At 44.0% G+C, this 17,142-nt stretch overlaps 1 protein-coding gene across 3 annotated transcripts; it reads right to left on the bottom strand.

Moving 5' to 3' along the window:
- Positions 1–5,282: 5,282 nt before the first annotated feature.
- On the bottom strand, positions 5,283–17,062 carry LOC135504740 (myc-associated zinc finger protein-like). 3 transcript variants are annotated; one of them, XM_064923563.1, is made up of 7 exons: positions 16,042–17,062; positions 15,584–15,734; positions 14,709–15,106; positions 14,150–14,397; positions 10,153–10,225; positions 9,672–9,843; positions 5,283–7,672 (listed from the first exon to the last, which is right to left on the bottom strand). In XM_064923563.1, the coding sequence occupies exons 1-7, from the start codon at positions 16,072–16,074 to the stop codon at positions 7,326–7,328; spliced, it is 1,422 nt and encodes a 473-aa protein (XP_064779635.1). In that variant the 5' UTR covers positions 16,075–17,062; the 3' UTR covers positions 5,283–7,325. The 3 variants fall into 3 exon arrangements, with proteins under 3 accessions (XP_064779635.1, XP_064779636.1, XP_064779637.1); XM_064923564.1 differs by having other exon boundaries at positions 10,162–10,225; positions 16,042–17,061; XM_064923565.1 differs by having other exon boundaries at positions 15,000–15,106; positions 16,042–17,060.
- Between the last annotated feature and the right edge of the window lie 80 nt (positions 17,063–17,142).

The raw sequence follows: 17,142 nt of genomic DNA, 5'->3' as shown, positions 1-17,142 counted from the left end.
CCTTTGAAGAGGGGGATAACCGCGGCAGCTTTCCAATCTTTGGGGATCTCAGACAATACGAAAGAGAGGTTGAACAGGATAAGAATAGGGGTTGCAACAATTTTGGCGGATCATTTTAGAAAGAGAGGGTCCAGATTGTCTAGCCCAGCTGATTTGTAGGGATCCAGATTTTGCAGCTTTTTCAGAACATCAGCTGTTTGGATTTTGGTGAAGGAGAAGAGGGGGTCAAGTTGCTGCAGGGGGTGCTGAGGTGTTGGCTGGGGTAGGGTAGCCAGGTGGAAAGCATGGACAGCCATGGAAAAATGCTTATTCAAACTATAGATTATCGTAGATTTATCAGTAGTGAAAATGTTTCGTATCCTCAGTGCAGTGGGTAGCTAGGAGGAGGTGCTGTTATTCTCCATGGACTTTACAGTGTCCCAAAACTTTTTGGAGTTAGTGCTACAGGAAGCAAATTTCAGTTTGAAAAAGCTAGCCCTTGCTTTCCTAACCTACTGAGTATATTGGTTCCTGACTTCCCTGAAGAGTTGCATATCACGGGGGCTATTCTATGCTAATGCAGAACCCCACAGGATGTTTTTGTGCTGGTCAAGAGCAGTTAAGTCTGGTGTGAACCAAGGGCTATTTCTGTTCTTAGTTCTATTTTTTTTTGAATGGGGCATGCTTTTTTAAGATGGAGAGGAAAGCACTTTTGAAGAGAACCAGGCATCCTCTACTGACGGGATGAGGTCAATATCCTTCCAGGATACCCGGACCAGGTCGGTTAGAAAAACCTGCTCCCTGAAGTGTTTTAGGGAGCGTTTGACAGTGATGAGGGGTTGTCGTTTGACCGTGGACCCAACCAGGCAATGAGGCAGTAATCGCTGTGATCCTGGTTGAAGACAGCAGAGGTGTATTTAGAGGGCAAGGAACATGTGTAACCACGTCAACCCATGACATCCACATCCGGCTTCTTCACCTGCGGGATCGTCCGAGACCAGCCATCCAGACAGCTGATGAAACTGTCAGAAACAGTCTCAGGGAAGCTCATCTGCATGCTCGTCGTCCTCACCAGGGTCTAGACCTGACTGCAGTTTGGTGTTGTAACCGACCTCAGTGCCAATGCTCACCTTCGATGGCCACTGTCACACTGGAGAACAGGTGCTCTTCACGGATGAATCCTGGTATCGACTGTACCAGACAGATAGCGTGTATGGTGTCGTGTGGGCGAGCGGTTTGCCGACATCAACATTGTGAACAGAGTGCCCCATGGTGGCAGTGGGGTTATGATTTGGGAAGGCATAAGCTTCAGACCATGAACACAATTGCGTTTTATCTTTTTACCCCTTTTTCTCCCCAATTTCGTGGTATCCAATTGTTGTAGTAGCCACTATCTTGTCTCATCGCTACAACTCCCGTACGCGCTCGGAGGTTGAAAGTCATGCGTCCTCCGATACACAACCCAACCAGCCGCACTGCTTCTTAACACAGTGCACATCCAACCCGGAAGCCAGCCGCACCAATGTGCCGGAGGAAACACCATGTACCTGGCAACCTTGGTTAGCGCGCACTGCGCCCATCCCGCCACAGGAGTCACTGGTGCGCGATGAGACAAGGACATCCCTACCAACCAAGCCCTCCCTAACCCGGACGACGCTAGACCAATTGTGCGTCGCCCCACGGACCTCCCGGTCGCGGCCGGATACGACAGAGCCTGGGCGCGAACCCAAAGTCTCTGATGGCACAGCTGGTGCTGCAGTACAGCGCCCTTAACCACTGCGCCACCCGGGAGGCCCGCAATTGAGTTTTATCAATGGGAATTTGAGTGCACAGAGATACCGTGGTGAGATCCTGAAGCCCACTGTCGTGCCATTCATCGGCCGCCATCTCCTCATGTTTCAGCATAATACTGCATGGCCCCATGTCGCAAGGATCTGTACACAATTCCTGCAAGCTGAAAATGTTCCAGTTTTTCCCTGACCTGCATACTCACCAGACATGTCACCCTTTGAGCAGGTTTGGGATGCTCTGGATCGACGTGTACGACAGCATGTTTCAGTTCCCGCCAATATTCAGAAACTTCGCCCAGCCATTGAAGAGGAGTGGGACAACATTCCACAAGCCACAATTAAGAGCCTGATCAACTCTATGCGAACGAGATGTGTTGCGCTGCATGAAGCAAATGGTGGTCACACCAGATACTGACTGGTTTTCTGATCCACGCCGCAACTTTTTTTTCAAAATGTATCTGTGACCAACAGATGAGTATTTGTATTCCCAGTCATGTGAAATTCATAGATTATGACTTAATGAGTTTATTTAAATTGACTGATTTCCTTATATGAACTGTAATCCAGTAAAATCTTTGAAATTGTTGCATGTTCTTTAAAATTATATTTTAGTTCAGTGTATTTTTGGCTGTAACTGTATGACAATACCCTGAAATAAAAGGTGACATTCTGTACTGTCACCTCATATGATACAAATCCAAAATGCTTGAATATAGTGTCAAATTTAAAATGTTAGGTTCACTGTCCAAATACATATGGTGAGGGCTGTATAACATTTCCATTATTGATAATCAATCACATTATAAAAGAGTTTAGGGGCCCAGAGCCATGGTCCCCTGAGGGAACCTTAGGAATGTAAACATTGTTTACATGCAGTATCAGTCAAAAGTTTGGACACACCTACTCATTGAAGGCTTTTTCTTTATTTTTACTATTTTCTACATTGTAGAATAATAGTGAAGACATCAAAACTATGAAAAAACACATACGGAATGTTGTTGTAACCAAAAAAAAGTGTTAAAAAAAATCTAAGTATATATTACATGTTAGATTCTTCAAAGTAGCCACCCTTAGCCTTGATGAAAGCTTTGCACACTCTTGGCATTCTCTCAACTAGCTTCACCTGGAAAGCTTTTCCAACAGTCTTGAAGGAGTTCCCACATATACTGAGCACTTGTTGGCTGCTTTTCCTTCACTCTGTGGTCCAGCTCATCCCAAACCATCTCAATTGGGTTGAGGTCGGGTGATTGTGGAGGGCAGGTCATCTGATGCAGCACTCCATCCGCTCTCCTTCTTGGTAAAATAGCCCTTACACCGTGTGTTTTGAGTCAATGTCCTGTTGAAAAACAAATGATAGTCCCACTAAGCGCAAACCAGGTGGGATGGCGTATCACTGCAGAATGCTGTGGTAGCCATGCTGGTTAAGTGTGCCGTGAATTCTAAATAAATCACTGAGTGTCGACCGGCAAAGCACCCCCACATCACACCTCCTCCTCCATGCTTCAAGGTGGGAACTACACACGTGGAAATCATCTGTTCACCTACTCTACGTCTCACAAAGACACAGCGGTTGGAACAAAAAAACTCCAATTTGGACTCGACAGACCCAAGGACAAATTTCCACCAGTCTAATGTCCATTGCTCATGTTTCTTGGCCCAAGCAAGTCTCTTCTTATTATTGATGTCCTTTAGTAGTGGTTTCTTTGCAGCAATTTCGACCATGAAGGTCTGATTCAAGCAGTCTCCTCTGAACTGTGATGTTGAGATGTGTCTGTTATTTTAACTCTGTGAAGCATTTATTTGGGCTACAATTTCTGAGGCTGGTAGCACTAATGAACTTATCCGTTGCAGTAGAGGTAATTCTGAGTGTTCCTTCCCTGTGGCGGTCTTCGTGAGAGCCAGTTTCATCATAGCACTTGATGGTTTTTGCGACTGAGCTTGAAGAAACTTTCAAAGTTCTTAACCCTTACGGAGTTACTGACCTTCATGTCTTAAAAGCAATGACGGACTGTTGTTTCTCTTTGCTTATTTGAGCTGTTCTCATCATAATATGGACGTTGTCTTTTACCAAATAGGGCTACTGTCTGTATACCACCCCTACCTTGTCACAACACAGCTGATTAGCTCAAACGCAATAAGAAGGAAAGAAATTCCACAAATTAACGTTTAACAAGGCACACCTGTTAATCGAAATTCATTCCTGGTGACTTCCTTGTGAAGCTGTTTGAGAGAATGCCAAGAGTGTGCAAAGCTGTCATCAATGCAAAGGGTGACTACTTTGAAGAACCTAAAACATAAAATACATTTTGATTTAACACATTTTTGGTTACTACAACATTCCATGTGTTATTTCATAGTTTTGATGTCTTCACTATTATTCGACAATATAGAAAATGGTAAAAATAAAGAAAAACCCTTTTGACTGGTACTGTAAGTCTAGGGTGGTTCCTGGGGTTGCCTATGAATTGTATTGTATTGTATGTGTATTGTATGGTTAGCATATTCACTTTGGTCACCATTAATTGGTGTTTGACAGTCCAGCAGGTCTGTCGACTGATAACTGCCCCCGGGAACAATTTCAGTTGCCCTCCAGGTGCAGTAGAACATTTTGAGAATGGCGAGATATACCTCCATTCTGCAAAATAAATCAAGATGGTCTGGAGATGGGATGAAATATCTCACAGGGAGCAATGCATGGCAGGCAATCAGCATGCTTTATTTTTTAGAATAGTAGTTATGTCAGAGAGATTGGAAAACTGGTGTAATGTGTTTCGTTACGGAATGGTTTTTCGGCAACTTTAATGCCCTCACTCCACAGCTGAGAAATTGGCCCAAGAAAGGTCCTCAAGCTTTAGTAGAACGGCAGAACAGTTACTTCTGACCATAGAAATATAAAACACAATGGGGGCATTGTAAACTGTGTATAACATTACACATTTGAAGAGTATCAACAAGTACTACTTTGTAAAATATATATATAATATTTGGAATAAAATACAATATGAAGACAGTTTGCTAGTTTGCAGGCTGCATCCAAAACATTCCCCACAAAAATACAGGAAGACCTCTTCAGAAGAGATTGTGGAAGAAACCCTTGTTTACACCCGTTTATATTGGTCAGAAAATACACATGCTAATAGTGGTTTAGAAAGGACCAGATCTGCACAGTAGTAAGATCACATGCGCTTTCATTTCCAGGAAAATAGAGATATACTATTGTAGGGACTGTATATTTCATCATGATTATTATTAGTATCGGTGCAGAGGGATTACTCAGTGTGCAGCAACACACGCACAGGAGCCAGAGCCAAATACGATTACACAACAGGGGTCAAGGTTACATGCTCATCTCACGCTTAACATATTTTAAGTCAAAGATACCAACACACACACTGTGCTACCAGCTGCATGCCACTACCCACCATTTTCACTGCACCGTATCAACACAAAATCCAAACACTTCTCTGTGAAGCATGTAACAAACACACAAATAATGGACACACCCTCACCTCATATGTTTACTGCTTTTACTTTTAATAGTCAAAAATTACAAAATAATAACATGATCTCTATACTTCATCTACAAAATAATAACGTAATATTCATGATCACGGTAAGCATCAACTGTTTTTTGCTCTAACTGTTCAGACATGCATACTGTTGAGAAATATAAAAATATAATAAATACATCCCATTAGTATTCTTAATGAATCCATGACTAAGATTTAAAATAGTTCAGAATAAAAGAATTAAAATAGCAGTTGAGTACAATAAGGCATTACGATGTATCACAAGAGCTGTACAGGTTCCTAGAATAGAGGTATTTTTTTGTTGTTGCTTAACGCGGGAAACCTAAAATAACTTTTAATAAAACACTACTTTTCTCAACAGGAAGAACAAGTCTCCAAATTAAATAATTAGAAGCATTTATTTTTATATAACATACCAACACTAAACTGATTAAATGAAGTACTTCACAACAAAACCGGGATTTGTTGAAAGCATACCAGGGGTGGGCCATCAAATGCGAGTAGTATAAAGTTCCTGGATATTCATATCTCAACATGACCTTTAAAGCCCTTCCATGACATCACTCTTAACCACTGAAAATGTCAAACAATCTAAGATATCTGAGGAAAGGTGATCTTTCTCCTCAGATTCAAGGAGAGCGCTAAGTTATAATACGAGTTGTACTCAAATGCTGTGTGCTATACATGGTGGTGTTAATTAATTAGTTTTAATATGGTGGACTCGTGCTAGGAACAAAACAAAGAACACTATGGCAATAACAGTTACAAAGAAATAAAATGGCAGACATGGGTACAATTCTTTTGACTGAATCAATCGATACTTAATGAAAATATTTGTTTTCAACCATCTTTAGCGTAAGGGGGGCTGATGCTAACGTTCTTGTAGGTAGAATTAGCTAGCTTCACTTTAATGCAAATTGTGTTTTTAGGTGTCAGTGAAATATGTCATAAATGTGGCTGTACAGTAGCAGTAATAAGAATAACCATTATGTATTAAATGTGGTTGTGCCCAAAGAGGAAGACGCAGAGCAAATGCATCTTTACGAAACCTGTCTGAACCTTCAGCGGATTAAACGTTCACATTTTTAAGGTGCTTGACACTCCTGAACGCAACTTTGCCAATTGTTTCTCTCTCTCTCCACTGTACCTGAAACACATGCAGTACACCCCTCCACTGTTCATAAACACCAACACAGTACCCACTGGGCACAGACATCAATTCAACGTCTATTCCACATTGGTTCATTCAAATGACATGGAAACGACGTTGATTCAACCAGTGTCTGCCCAGTGGGTATGGGCTAACCTCCAGATCCAGCGTTGGCCCTATTTAAAACAGACTACATCCATATGCTCACAGCATTACACAATTAAAACATCACATCTACTCCTCTTCATTTCTGGAGGATAGCAGCCTCTGACTTATGTGCAATTCACCCCCTGAACCTCTCATTCTCTTTCAGAATAGACTCTTCTACATACCCCCTTGTTATATCATGTTCCTATTACATCACTCCCCAACTTACTACAAGGCTATCTTATGAATGTTTGGAGAAGAGAGCGACAAAATAAACAAAAGGAGAGGTGGTTGGTGTGACTGACATTGAGTTACAGTACATGGTGCATGACGAGCAGAGGGGAGTAGTTGCTGGGACTGGGGGAGGGCAAGGGGGAGAGAAAGGAGGGAGAGAGAGGGATAGAGCAGACAAGTCCACAGTGTCATGGGAGTACTGAAAGAGAGAGAGTTCAGCCACGTTGGGGACACGTCTGTATTGTCGTTACCTAGCATCATCGAATCAGCGTACAGGACATACAATGTCCCCCTCCTCCTCGCTCTACAATATTCTTGCATACTTTCTCTCCCCTAAGCCAGACCCCTCTTTCCACCCCCCCCCCCCCTCTTCCTCTAGCTATGGGACTCAGAGGGGCCAAAGTTTACAACTGAGGCTCTCCCCTAAGCAAGCCTCCTAACCTTATTACTACGGGTCTTAGGGACTCAAGTGGCTGAAGTTCAACTGCGGCTCTGCTAACTGTGGGACTGAGGTTGTATGCTGGAGCAGTCCGACACCAGCAGGTCCACCACTGCGTTGCTGTTGACGTAGACAGTTGGTGCAGACACCATGTTGCTGAGGGACACGGAGGAGCTAGACGCCCCGCTAGCAGGAACAGTGCCGGAGGAGCCCCCTTGGCCCCCAGTACTGTGGGTGCCCATGTGGCCCTGCAGCTGGGTGGGGGTCTTGCAGTGCACCCCGCACAGCTGGCACACAAGAACACCACTTGAACCCGTGCCGCCGAAGCCGCCAGCGCTCTCCTTCCACTCCTGGCCGTGGTGCTTCTGGGCGTGGACACGCAGGTAGGTCAGAGTGGTGAAGCCTGGAGGAGACGGAGAGAGTTAGCAGTTAACGTCATTTTAAGCCTTTACAAGTAACGCTTTATAGAGTACGGTAGGCAGGCGAAACTGAAAACGTTCTAGATAATAAGATTTTGTATAGAAAATTATTAAGTGTGTGTGTTCCAGGACTTGACAATTGTTTATTAAACATTTGATAAAACCATTTCTAAACGTTGAATGTTTATTAACATCTTATAAACCACTTAAACTCTAAAATGTTTATTTATACACTACTGGTCAAAAGTTTTAGAACACCTACACATTCAAGGGTTTTTATTTTTACTATTTTCTACATTGTAGAATAATAGTGAAGACATCAAAACCACATATGGAATGTTGTAGTAACCAAAAAAAAGTGTTAAGATTCTTCAAAGTAGCCACCCTTTGCCTTGATGACAGCTTTGCACACTCTTGGCATTCTCTCAACCACCTTCACCTGGAATGCTTTTCCGACAGGTTTGAAGTAGTTCCCACATATGCTGAGCACTTGTTGGCTGCTTTTCCTTCACTCTGCGGTCTGACTCATCCCAAACCATCTCAATTTGGTCGGGGGATTATGGAGGCCAGGTCACCTAATGCAGCACTCCATCACTCTCCTTCTTGGTAAAATAGCCCTTACACAGCCTGGAGGAGTGTTTTGAGTCATTGTCCTGTTGAAAAACGAATGATAGTTCCACTAAGCCCAAACCAGATGGGATAGTGTATCACTGCAGAATACTGTTGTAGCCATGTTGGTTTAGTGTGCCTTGAATAAATAAAAAAATAATCACAGACAGTGTCACCAGCAAAGCACCCAAACACCTCCTCCATGTTTAACGGTGGGAACCACATGCGAAGATCATCCGTTCACCTACTCTGCGTCTCACAAAGACACAGCGGTTGCAACCAAATCTCTCCAATTTGGACTCCAGACCAAAGGACAAATCTCCATCGGTCTAATGTCCATTGCTTGTCTTTCTTGGCCAAAGCAAACCTCTTCTTATTATTGGTGTCTTTTAGTAGTCATTCCTTTGCAGCAATTCGACCATGAAGGCCTGATTCAAAGTCTCCTCTGAAGAGTTGATGTTGAGATGTGTCTGTGACTTGAACTCTGTGAAGCATTTATTTGGGCTGCAATCAGAGGTGCAATTAACTCTAATGAACTTGCCCTCTGCAGCAGAGGTAACTCTGGGTCTTCCTTTCCAAAAATTAACTTTTAACAAGGCACACCTGTTAATTGAAATGCATTCCAGGTGACTACCTCATGGAGCTGGTTGAGAGAATACCAAGGGTGTGCAAAGCTGTCATCAAGGCAAAGGTTGGCTACTTTGAAGAATCTCAAATATAAAACATATTTTGATTCATCATCACTTTTTTGGGTAGTACATGATTCCTTCCAAGTGTTATTTTATAGTTTTGATGTCTTCACTATTATTCTACAACATACAAAATTGTAAAAATAAAGATTGAATAAGTAGGTGTCCAAACATTTGACTGGTATTTTATTTTTTGACTGGTATTTTTGGTACTTTTACCCTTTTTTTGTGATATCCAATTGGTAGTTACAGTCTTGTCCCATCACTGCAACTCCCCTACGGACTCGGGAGAGGCGAAGGTCGAGAGCCATGCATCCTCCAAAACATGACTCTGTCAAGCCGCACTGCTTCTTGACACACCGCTCACTTAACCCAGAAGCCAGTCGCACCAATGTGTAGGGGGAAACACCGTCCAGCTTGCGACTGAAGTCAGCTTGCAGGTACCCGGTCCACAACAAGGAGTCGCTAGAGTGCAATGGGACAATCCCGGCCTGCCAACCCTCCCCTAACCCAGATGACGCTGCGTCAATTGTGCACCGCCTCATGGGTCTCTCGGTAACAGCGGGCTGAGAGCCTGGTATCGAATCGCTGCGCTACTCGGGAGGCCGTGAAACGTTTACTAACATCTTATAAACTATTTGTGAACCTTTTCATCAAACAATACAAGTTGTTGACAGACACTCACTGCGGTTACAGATATGGCAGGAATGGTGCTGCGATTGGTTGTGCACCCTCATGTGATCGGTGATGTAGGCAGCCGACAGGAGCTTGCCGCAGATGTGGCACGGTACCTTCTCCTCGTGGCGGATCATATGAGCACGTAGCCGGTCCCTCGTGGCGAAGCTGGACTCGCACGTCTAAACACATCGAGAGTGATGAGGAATGACTGGTTATCAATAAAGACACAGAAGACAGCAGTTTAAAAGCAAAACAATCTCCCATTGTATTTAATTCAGGGTTGGAGTCAATTCATTCAATTCAGGAAGTAAACTCAAATTGGAATTTCGGGTTACTTCCTGAATTGAAATGGAATTGATCCCAATCCCGATTTTATTACAATGGATCGTTATGGTATGAAGGATTTAAGGTATAGAGAAGCAAATTGATGGCTAAGAATGACTGTGTTGAGATTTGAGAGGTGTAAAAGGATAAAAAGTAGCACAAACATCAAGTACCGGACACTTGAAGGGTCGTTCAGAAGAGTGAACTTGTCTGACATGACTATTGAGATGATCAGGCCTGAAAGAAGTGAGAGATAGAAAGGGGTAAGACAACAACACCTTGTTATAGACTTTCTCCAGCAGAAACTGTGAATCTGTGAAAGGGACATTACATTCAACATTCAAACTTCGTCAGATGTTTTTAGATCGCAAGAAGTCTTCTTTTGAGATAAGTTCAAGTCCCAGGCCACAAACTATTATGAATGAAAAAGATAAGCACCATGTAATTCCCAGATTTTTGGTGCTTACATTTTCCATTCACAGACAACCAATGGCATGGGATGTGGACAATGGCATGGGATGTCGACTACTTTTGAGGTGTGAAAACATGTGACAAACTTGATCGTGGAATGTAACGTCCCTTTAAAGCAGCAATCAGCAGTATAAACAATAAAGTGTTTCCCCCACCCCTGTTCCGGTAAAATGCTGATGGATGGGGCTGGACAAATGTAACCACTTTCAAATTCATAGACAGAGCTATGGATGCAAGGACTGACCATCCTTGATATCAAAATTACAGTTTTAACCATGTTTTGAGGCTATTTTGTGTTTGATTACATTGGATGCCACAAAAAGTCATTCAGCCACAAGAGAATTAGTGAGGTCAGGTACTGATGTTGGGCAATTAGGCCTGGCTCGCAGTCAGCATTCCAATTCATCCCAAAGATGTTCGATGGAGTTGAGGTCAGGGCTCTGTGCAGGCCAGTTTAGTTCTTCCACACCAATCTCAACAAACCATTTCTGTTTGGACCTGGCTTTTTGCACGGGGGCATTGTCATGCTGAAACAGGAAAGGGCCTTCCCCTAAGCACAGAATTGTCTAGAATGTCATTGTATACTGTAGAGTTGAGTTCCCTTCACTGGAACTAAGGGGCCAATCCCGAACCATGAAAAACAGCCCGAAACCATTATTCCTCTTGCACCAAACTTTACAGGTGGCACTACGGATTTGGACAGGTCACATTCTCTTGGCATTCGCCAAACCCAGATTCGTCCATCGGACTGCCAGATGGGTCCCAAGTGGCGCAGCGGTCTAAGGCACTGCATCTCAGTGCAATAGGTGTCACTACAGTCCCCCTGGTTCGATTGCAGGCTTGGCATTGTGTATGGTGATCCTAGGCTTGTTTACACCTGCTCGGCCATGGAAACACATTTCATGAAGATCCAGACGAAAAGTTATTGTGCCGACGTTGCTTCCAGAGGCAGTTTGGAACTCGGTAGTGAGTGTTACACAAAACTCAAACCGGCTGCGCGCGTGCGCCATCGTGCCTAAATGTATTTTGTCCCCCCACACCAAACGCGATCACGACACTCAGGTTAAAATATCAAAACAAACTCTGAACCAATTACATTAATTTGGGGACAGGTTGAAAAGCATTAAACATTTATGGCAATTTAGCTAGCTAGCTTGCACTTGCTAGCTAATTTGTCATATTTAGCTAGCTTGCTGTTGCTAGTTAATTTGTTCTGGGATATAAACATCGAGTTGTTATTTTACCTGAAATGGATAAGGTCCTCTACTCCAACAATTAATCCACACATAAAACGATCAACCGAATCGTTTCTCGTCATCTCTCCTCCTCCTAGGCTTTTTCTTCTCTTGACTTTATATTGTAATTGGCAACTTCCATAAATTAGGTGCATTACCGCCACTGACCTCATTCGTCTTTCAGTCACCCACGGGGGTATAACCAATGAGGAGATGGCATGTGGGTATCAAAGAGGAGATGGGAGAGGCAGGACTAGCAGCACGATCTACGTCACAAATAGAACGACTTCTATTTTAGCCCGTGGCAATGCAGACGCTCTTTGGCGCGCGCGAGCAGTGTGGGTGCAATAATTTAATAATATAGATTTCAAAATGTATTTTGCAACGCTCACGCACGCGATGCGAGCGGTGTCGTCAGCCTGTTACAGATGATTTTCACGTGCTTCAGCACCTGGCGGTCCCGTTCTGTGAGCTTGTGTTGCCTACAACTTTGATGCTGAGCCGTTGTTGCTCATAGATGTTTCTGCTTCACAATAACAGCACTTACAGTTGACAAGGGCAGCTTTAGCAGAGCAGAAATTTGATCAACTGACTTGTTGGAAAGGTGGAACCCAAGGACGGTGCCAAGTTGAAAGTCACCAAGATCTTCAGGAAAGCCATTCTACTGTGAATGTTTGTCTTTGGAGATTGCTCGATGTTATATAACTCAGCCATGGGTGTGGCTGAAATAGCCCAAACCACAAATTTGAAGGTGTCCACATTTGTATATATAGTGCATTCAGATTGTATTCAGACCCCTTGACTTTCCACTTTATGTTACACACTTATTCTAAAATGGATGAAATCATGTTTTGCCTTTATCAATCTACACACAATATCGCATAATGACAAAAACAGGTTTTTAGAAATGTATGCAGATGTATTTAAAAAAAAATTTAAAATATTACATTTACATAAGTCAGTCCCTTTAATCTGTACTTTGTTGAAACACCTTTGCCAGCGATTACAGCCTCGAGTCTTCTTGGGTATGATGCTGCAAACTTGGAACACCTGTATTTTGGGAGTTTTTCCCCATTCTCATCAGCCAATCCTCTCATGCTCTGTCAGGTTGGAGTGGGAGTGTGGCTGCATAGCTATTTTCAGAGATGTTTGATTGTGTCCGTGCGCTGGTTGGGCCCCTCAAGGAAATTCAGAAACTTGTCCCGAAGCCACTCCTGCATTTATCATGGCTGTGTGCTTAGAGTCATTGTCCAGTTGGAAGGTGAACCTTTGCCCCAGTCTGAGGTCCTGATTGCTCTGGAGCAAGTTTTCATCAAAGAGCTCTCTGTATTTTGCTCTGTTCATCTTTCCCTCGATCCTGACTAGTCTCCATGTCCCTGAAAAACATATCCACAGCACAATGCTGCCACCTCCATGCCTAACTGTAGGGATCGTGCCAGGTTTCCTCCAGATGTGACACTTGGCATTCAGGCCAAAGAGTTCAATCTTGGTTTCATCAGACCAAAGAATCTTGTTTCTCATGGTATGAGAGTCCTTTAGGTGTCGTTTGGCAAACTCCAAGCAGGCTGTGATGTGCCTTTTACTGAGAACTGGCTTCCATTTGGCCACTCTACCATAAAGGCCTGATTGGTGGAGTGCTGCAGAGATGGTTGTCCTTCTGGAAGGTTCTCCCACCTCCACAGAGGAACTTTGGAGCTCTGCCAGAGTGACAAATGGTTTCTTGGTTACCTTCCTGCCTAAGGCCCTTATCACCCGATTGCTCAAGGCTAGAAGACGGCCAGCTCTAAGGAAGAGTCCTGGTGATTCCAAACTTCTTCCAATTAAGAATGGAGGCCACTGTGTTCTTGAAGACCTTCACTGCTTCGGAAAATTCCTTCGACCTCATGGCTTGGTTTTTGCTCTGACATGCACTGTCAACTGTGGGACCTTACATAGTCTGTGTGCCTTTCCAAATCATGTCCAATCAATTGAATTTACCACAAATGGACTCCAATTAAATTGTAGAAACATCTCAAGTATGATCAATGGAAACAGGATGCACCTGAGCTCAATTTCGAGTCTCATAGCAAAAGGGTCTGAATAGTTAGGTAAATAAGCTCTCTTTTTTATTTGTAATAGGTAAAAAAAACAAAAAAACCTTGTCATTATGGGGTATTGTGTTGATGGAGAAAATAATTTAATCAATTTTAGAATAAGGCTGTGTAAAGTACAAAATGCACTGTATAGCGCACTGTATAGTGCACTGTATAGTGCACTGTATAGTGCATCATACATTTGATTGCCCCTTTAAGCACAGTGTATCACTGAGGCACAAAGCAGAAGAACACAGCCCTAAATGCAGGGAAAGGTACTATCTTAAGAAAATAATTATGTTGCGTGCCCGAATGAACATGACCCTGCTCTCTGGCTCAATGACCACTACCCTGCTTTCTGGCCTATAGTATGCCACTCTCACCTGGAGAAAGCCTTGGCACAGTGAGGGCACACATATGGTTTCTCCACACCGCCTTGGTGAGAGCGCACATGGTGGCTCATGCGGTCCTTCCTCTTGAACCGCTGCTGGCAGATGGGGCAGGAGAAGGGTTTCTCATCCGAGTGGGAGAGACGGTGTCGGTTTAAGTGGTACACATCTCGGAAAGCCTTCCCGCACGTCTCACAGGCGTGGTTCTTCCGCACGGGGTTCGGGTTGGGGTTCGATGGCCGCTGGGGTGGGGATGATTAGAAAGAGATGCGCTTACAGTACAAACAGTTTTTTATTTATTGGAGTAGTCGATAATTACACATGCATCTGTGTAGATTATTGACATATCATATTGTCCATTCTTTGGGTCTTTCCGAAACCACTCAGACACACACGGATCGCGGACACCTAGATAATTTCTCTGGCCATTTGCATAACATGCCGAATTCCCTTTATTCCCACAATCTCCATAAAGACCATGCAAGAGGAACCTAAATTATACTTTTCTTTTTCACGGACGACAACAACAACCTCCAGAAGCGCCATGACCCACCTGTACTGTCGCCCCCGCCACCATGACGACAGCAGCAGGAGGAGCATGGGGGTTAACTCTAGCCACTACGCTCGCCATGGCAACCCCTTCGCCATCCTGACTACCCAGAGCTGGCAGCTGGGACGCCAGCATGCTGGGAGGGGGGAGAGGGGGAGGAACGGAGAGGTGAAGCAGGGAGAGGGGGACCGTATGCCTCTCCACCCTCTCTCCCGACACCGCCTGCGCCGGCCCTGCGCCACCGCCAACCTCCTTTGCCCCCTCCTCCTGCTCCCCTGCTCGCCTCATGCGTACCCCTGTGTGGACCGACTGATGTCGCCGCAGGTTGTAGTTGTTCTTGAACTGCTTGCTGCATATGGCACAGATGTGTGGCACACGGGCAGGCCGGGAAGTTGTCTTCACTGTAGGACAAAAGAGCGGAAGAAGAGAGGGAATGAGAAATTAAGATATTGAAATGCTCATTAATAATAATATAATATTCTAAATATAACGGTATGAAGACAGCCTAATGTTTATTTTTTTATTTAACTAGGCAAGTCAGTTAAGAACAAATTCTTATTTACAATGGCAGCCTACCCCGGCCAAACCCTCCCCTAACCCGGAGGACGCTGGGCGAATTGGGCACTTCCTTATAGGACTCCCAATCACGGCCGGTTGTGATACAGCCCCTGATCGGACCGGAGTCTGTAGTGACGCCTCTAGCACTGCAATGCAGTGCCTTAGACTGCTGCGCTACTCAGGAGCCCTTAAGTAATGTATCATATTATAACAGACATCTTGTTTAGCAATCTACATGACATCCTTTTCAACTTAATTGCCAATAACTGCTGAAAAATCAATAGTATTTATATGTATGTCACACCCCATGATTCTCTCACCAGGTAAGGGTTCTTCATTGAGGGCAGCAGTGTCCACCGTGGAAGGAGGCTGGGCTATGTTCTCTGTGGGAGGGGTCTGAGGAGAGGCAGTATGGACTGGTAAGAGTTCTGATTGGAGGGTCCCCTCCACTTGGTTTTGGTTGGGAGTAGTCTGGAGAAATAAACACTGATCTATTAGCATAAAGTCACTGCATTGTATACCACCAACAACATTTTGTTGTGCCAGGAGTACCCATTCATGTGCATTTTACCAGTTAGGCTATTGTCTCATGAGTCTTCTCAAGTACCCCCAGGGGTCCTAGTAACCCTGTTTGGGAATCACTGGTCTAGACGAGATGCTACTTTGCATCACATAAATGTGTAGGCCCCGGAGCAGCGGGGCACAAATTCTTCAAAAGCCAATCTTCAGAAAAGCGCGCACACAAACACAACAAGAAAGAAGGTCCATTAAGACTTACCTGGAAGAGAAAATTGCTCCAAGCAGCATCCATTTTGAACCAAAGTGACGAAGAGTATAAAGTCAGTTAAGTAATCCTGATTGCGATTCGACAGTGAATCGTTGGCATATTCTTTAATCACTCTATTGGCTATTGAGGCGCGAAGATCTAAGTAAACAGTAGTCAAATGCAGCAAGAAGAGTATGCTATCGATCATCCGAAAGGGACGTGCAACTATAACAAAAAAATGACTAATAGAAGGATTCAAGCTATTCGTATTCACGCAGGCGTTACGATTAGGCTGACTAGGCTGTCTGCCTGAGTGGAATTGCCTGGTCCAATAGTGGCCTATTTCTCTTTGACTGTGGTTTCTAACTTTAATTTAGAAAAGCACAATTATAAAACATTAAAAAAGTATATATTTTGGCATTGATGACTTTCAAACCAAATATGTGTGCACAAAAATCTGTTATTTATATAGCCGTAGTCATACATAATAGCTAGATTTTAAAATTAAATGAATGCATTTTACGCACAATGCATATTATTGTCAGCGTTATAATAAACGCATTTGAAAGAGTAGCAGTTCATGCTTTTGGATTTATTAATAAATATGTCCGATTTCCCCCAATAGGCCAATCGGGTGTTTGACGAAGCCTCGTTGTTGGATTCAAGCCCTGACCCTGGCAAAGAGCGCTCGCTCCGGGCCGCAGCCTATCGCTCCACCTCGGCTGTTCAAATGCGAGGATGTCATCTTTCTTTTTTTATCGCTCGCTCGCTCTCCCTCCTCCCTCCCTGTCTCTTTCTTCCGTTTTCTTTTTAAATTCCTCTTTCTTCTCCCCCTCCTCTCCTTTTCTCGCACGACTTTGTCCCAGTTGCTCTTAAAGGGATCGGATTTCTCTTCGGACACCCCCTTTCATTTCCGTCTCCCTCACGGAGCACATGTTTTCGGCCCCTCCTACTCGGGATTTCGTCCGACAGACATTTCACTACAGTATTTCTCAGACCATCACAAATAGATGTCTGCAGTTTCCATACAGAGCTCCTCCGCAGCGCACGCGTACTAGGAAAACGGTGAGAAAAACGTTCCATACAAGTGCCTCTTAAAGGGCGGGACGCACG

The sequence above is a fragment of the Oncorhynchus masou genome, chromosome 18, assembly GCF_036934945.1.
Source record: "Oncorhynchus masou masou isolate Uvic2021 chromosome 18, UVic_Omas_1.1, whole genome shotgun sequence".
Lineage (NCBI taxonomy): Eukaryota > Metazoa > Chordata > Actinopteri > Salmoniformes > Salmonidae > Oncorhynchus > Oncorhynchus masou.
The sequence above is the reverse complement of the archived record's forward strand: the minus strand, read 5'-3'. Positions and strand labels throughout refer to the sequence as shown.

What these genes read in the sequence shown, in the direction of transcription:
- LOC135504740 (XM_064923563.1), bottom strand. Translation starts at nt 16,074, where the DNA reads ATGGATGCTGCTTGGAGCAATTTTCTCTTCCAG. An exon ending in GGAGCAATTTTCTCTTCCAG is followed by an intron (nt 15,735 to 16,041) that starts GTAAGTCTTAAT and finishes TTATTTCTCCAG; the next exon opens with ACTACTCCCAACCAAAACCA. An exon ending in CTGCCATATCTGTAACCGCA is followed by an intron (nt 7,673 to 9,671) that starts GTGAGTGTCTGT and finishes CGTCTCCTCCAG; the next exon opens with GCTTCACCACTCTGACCTAC.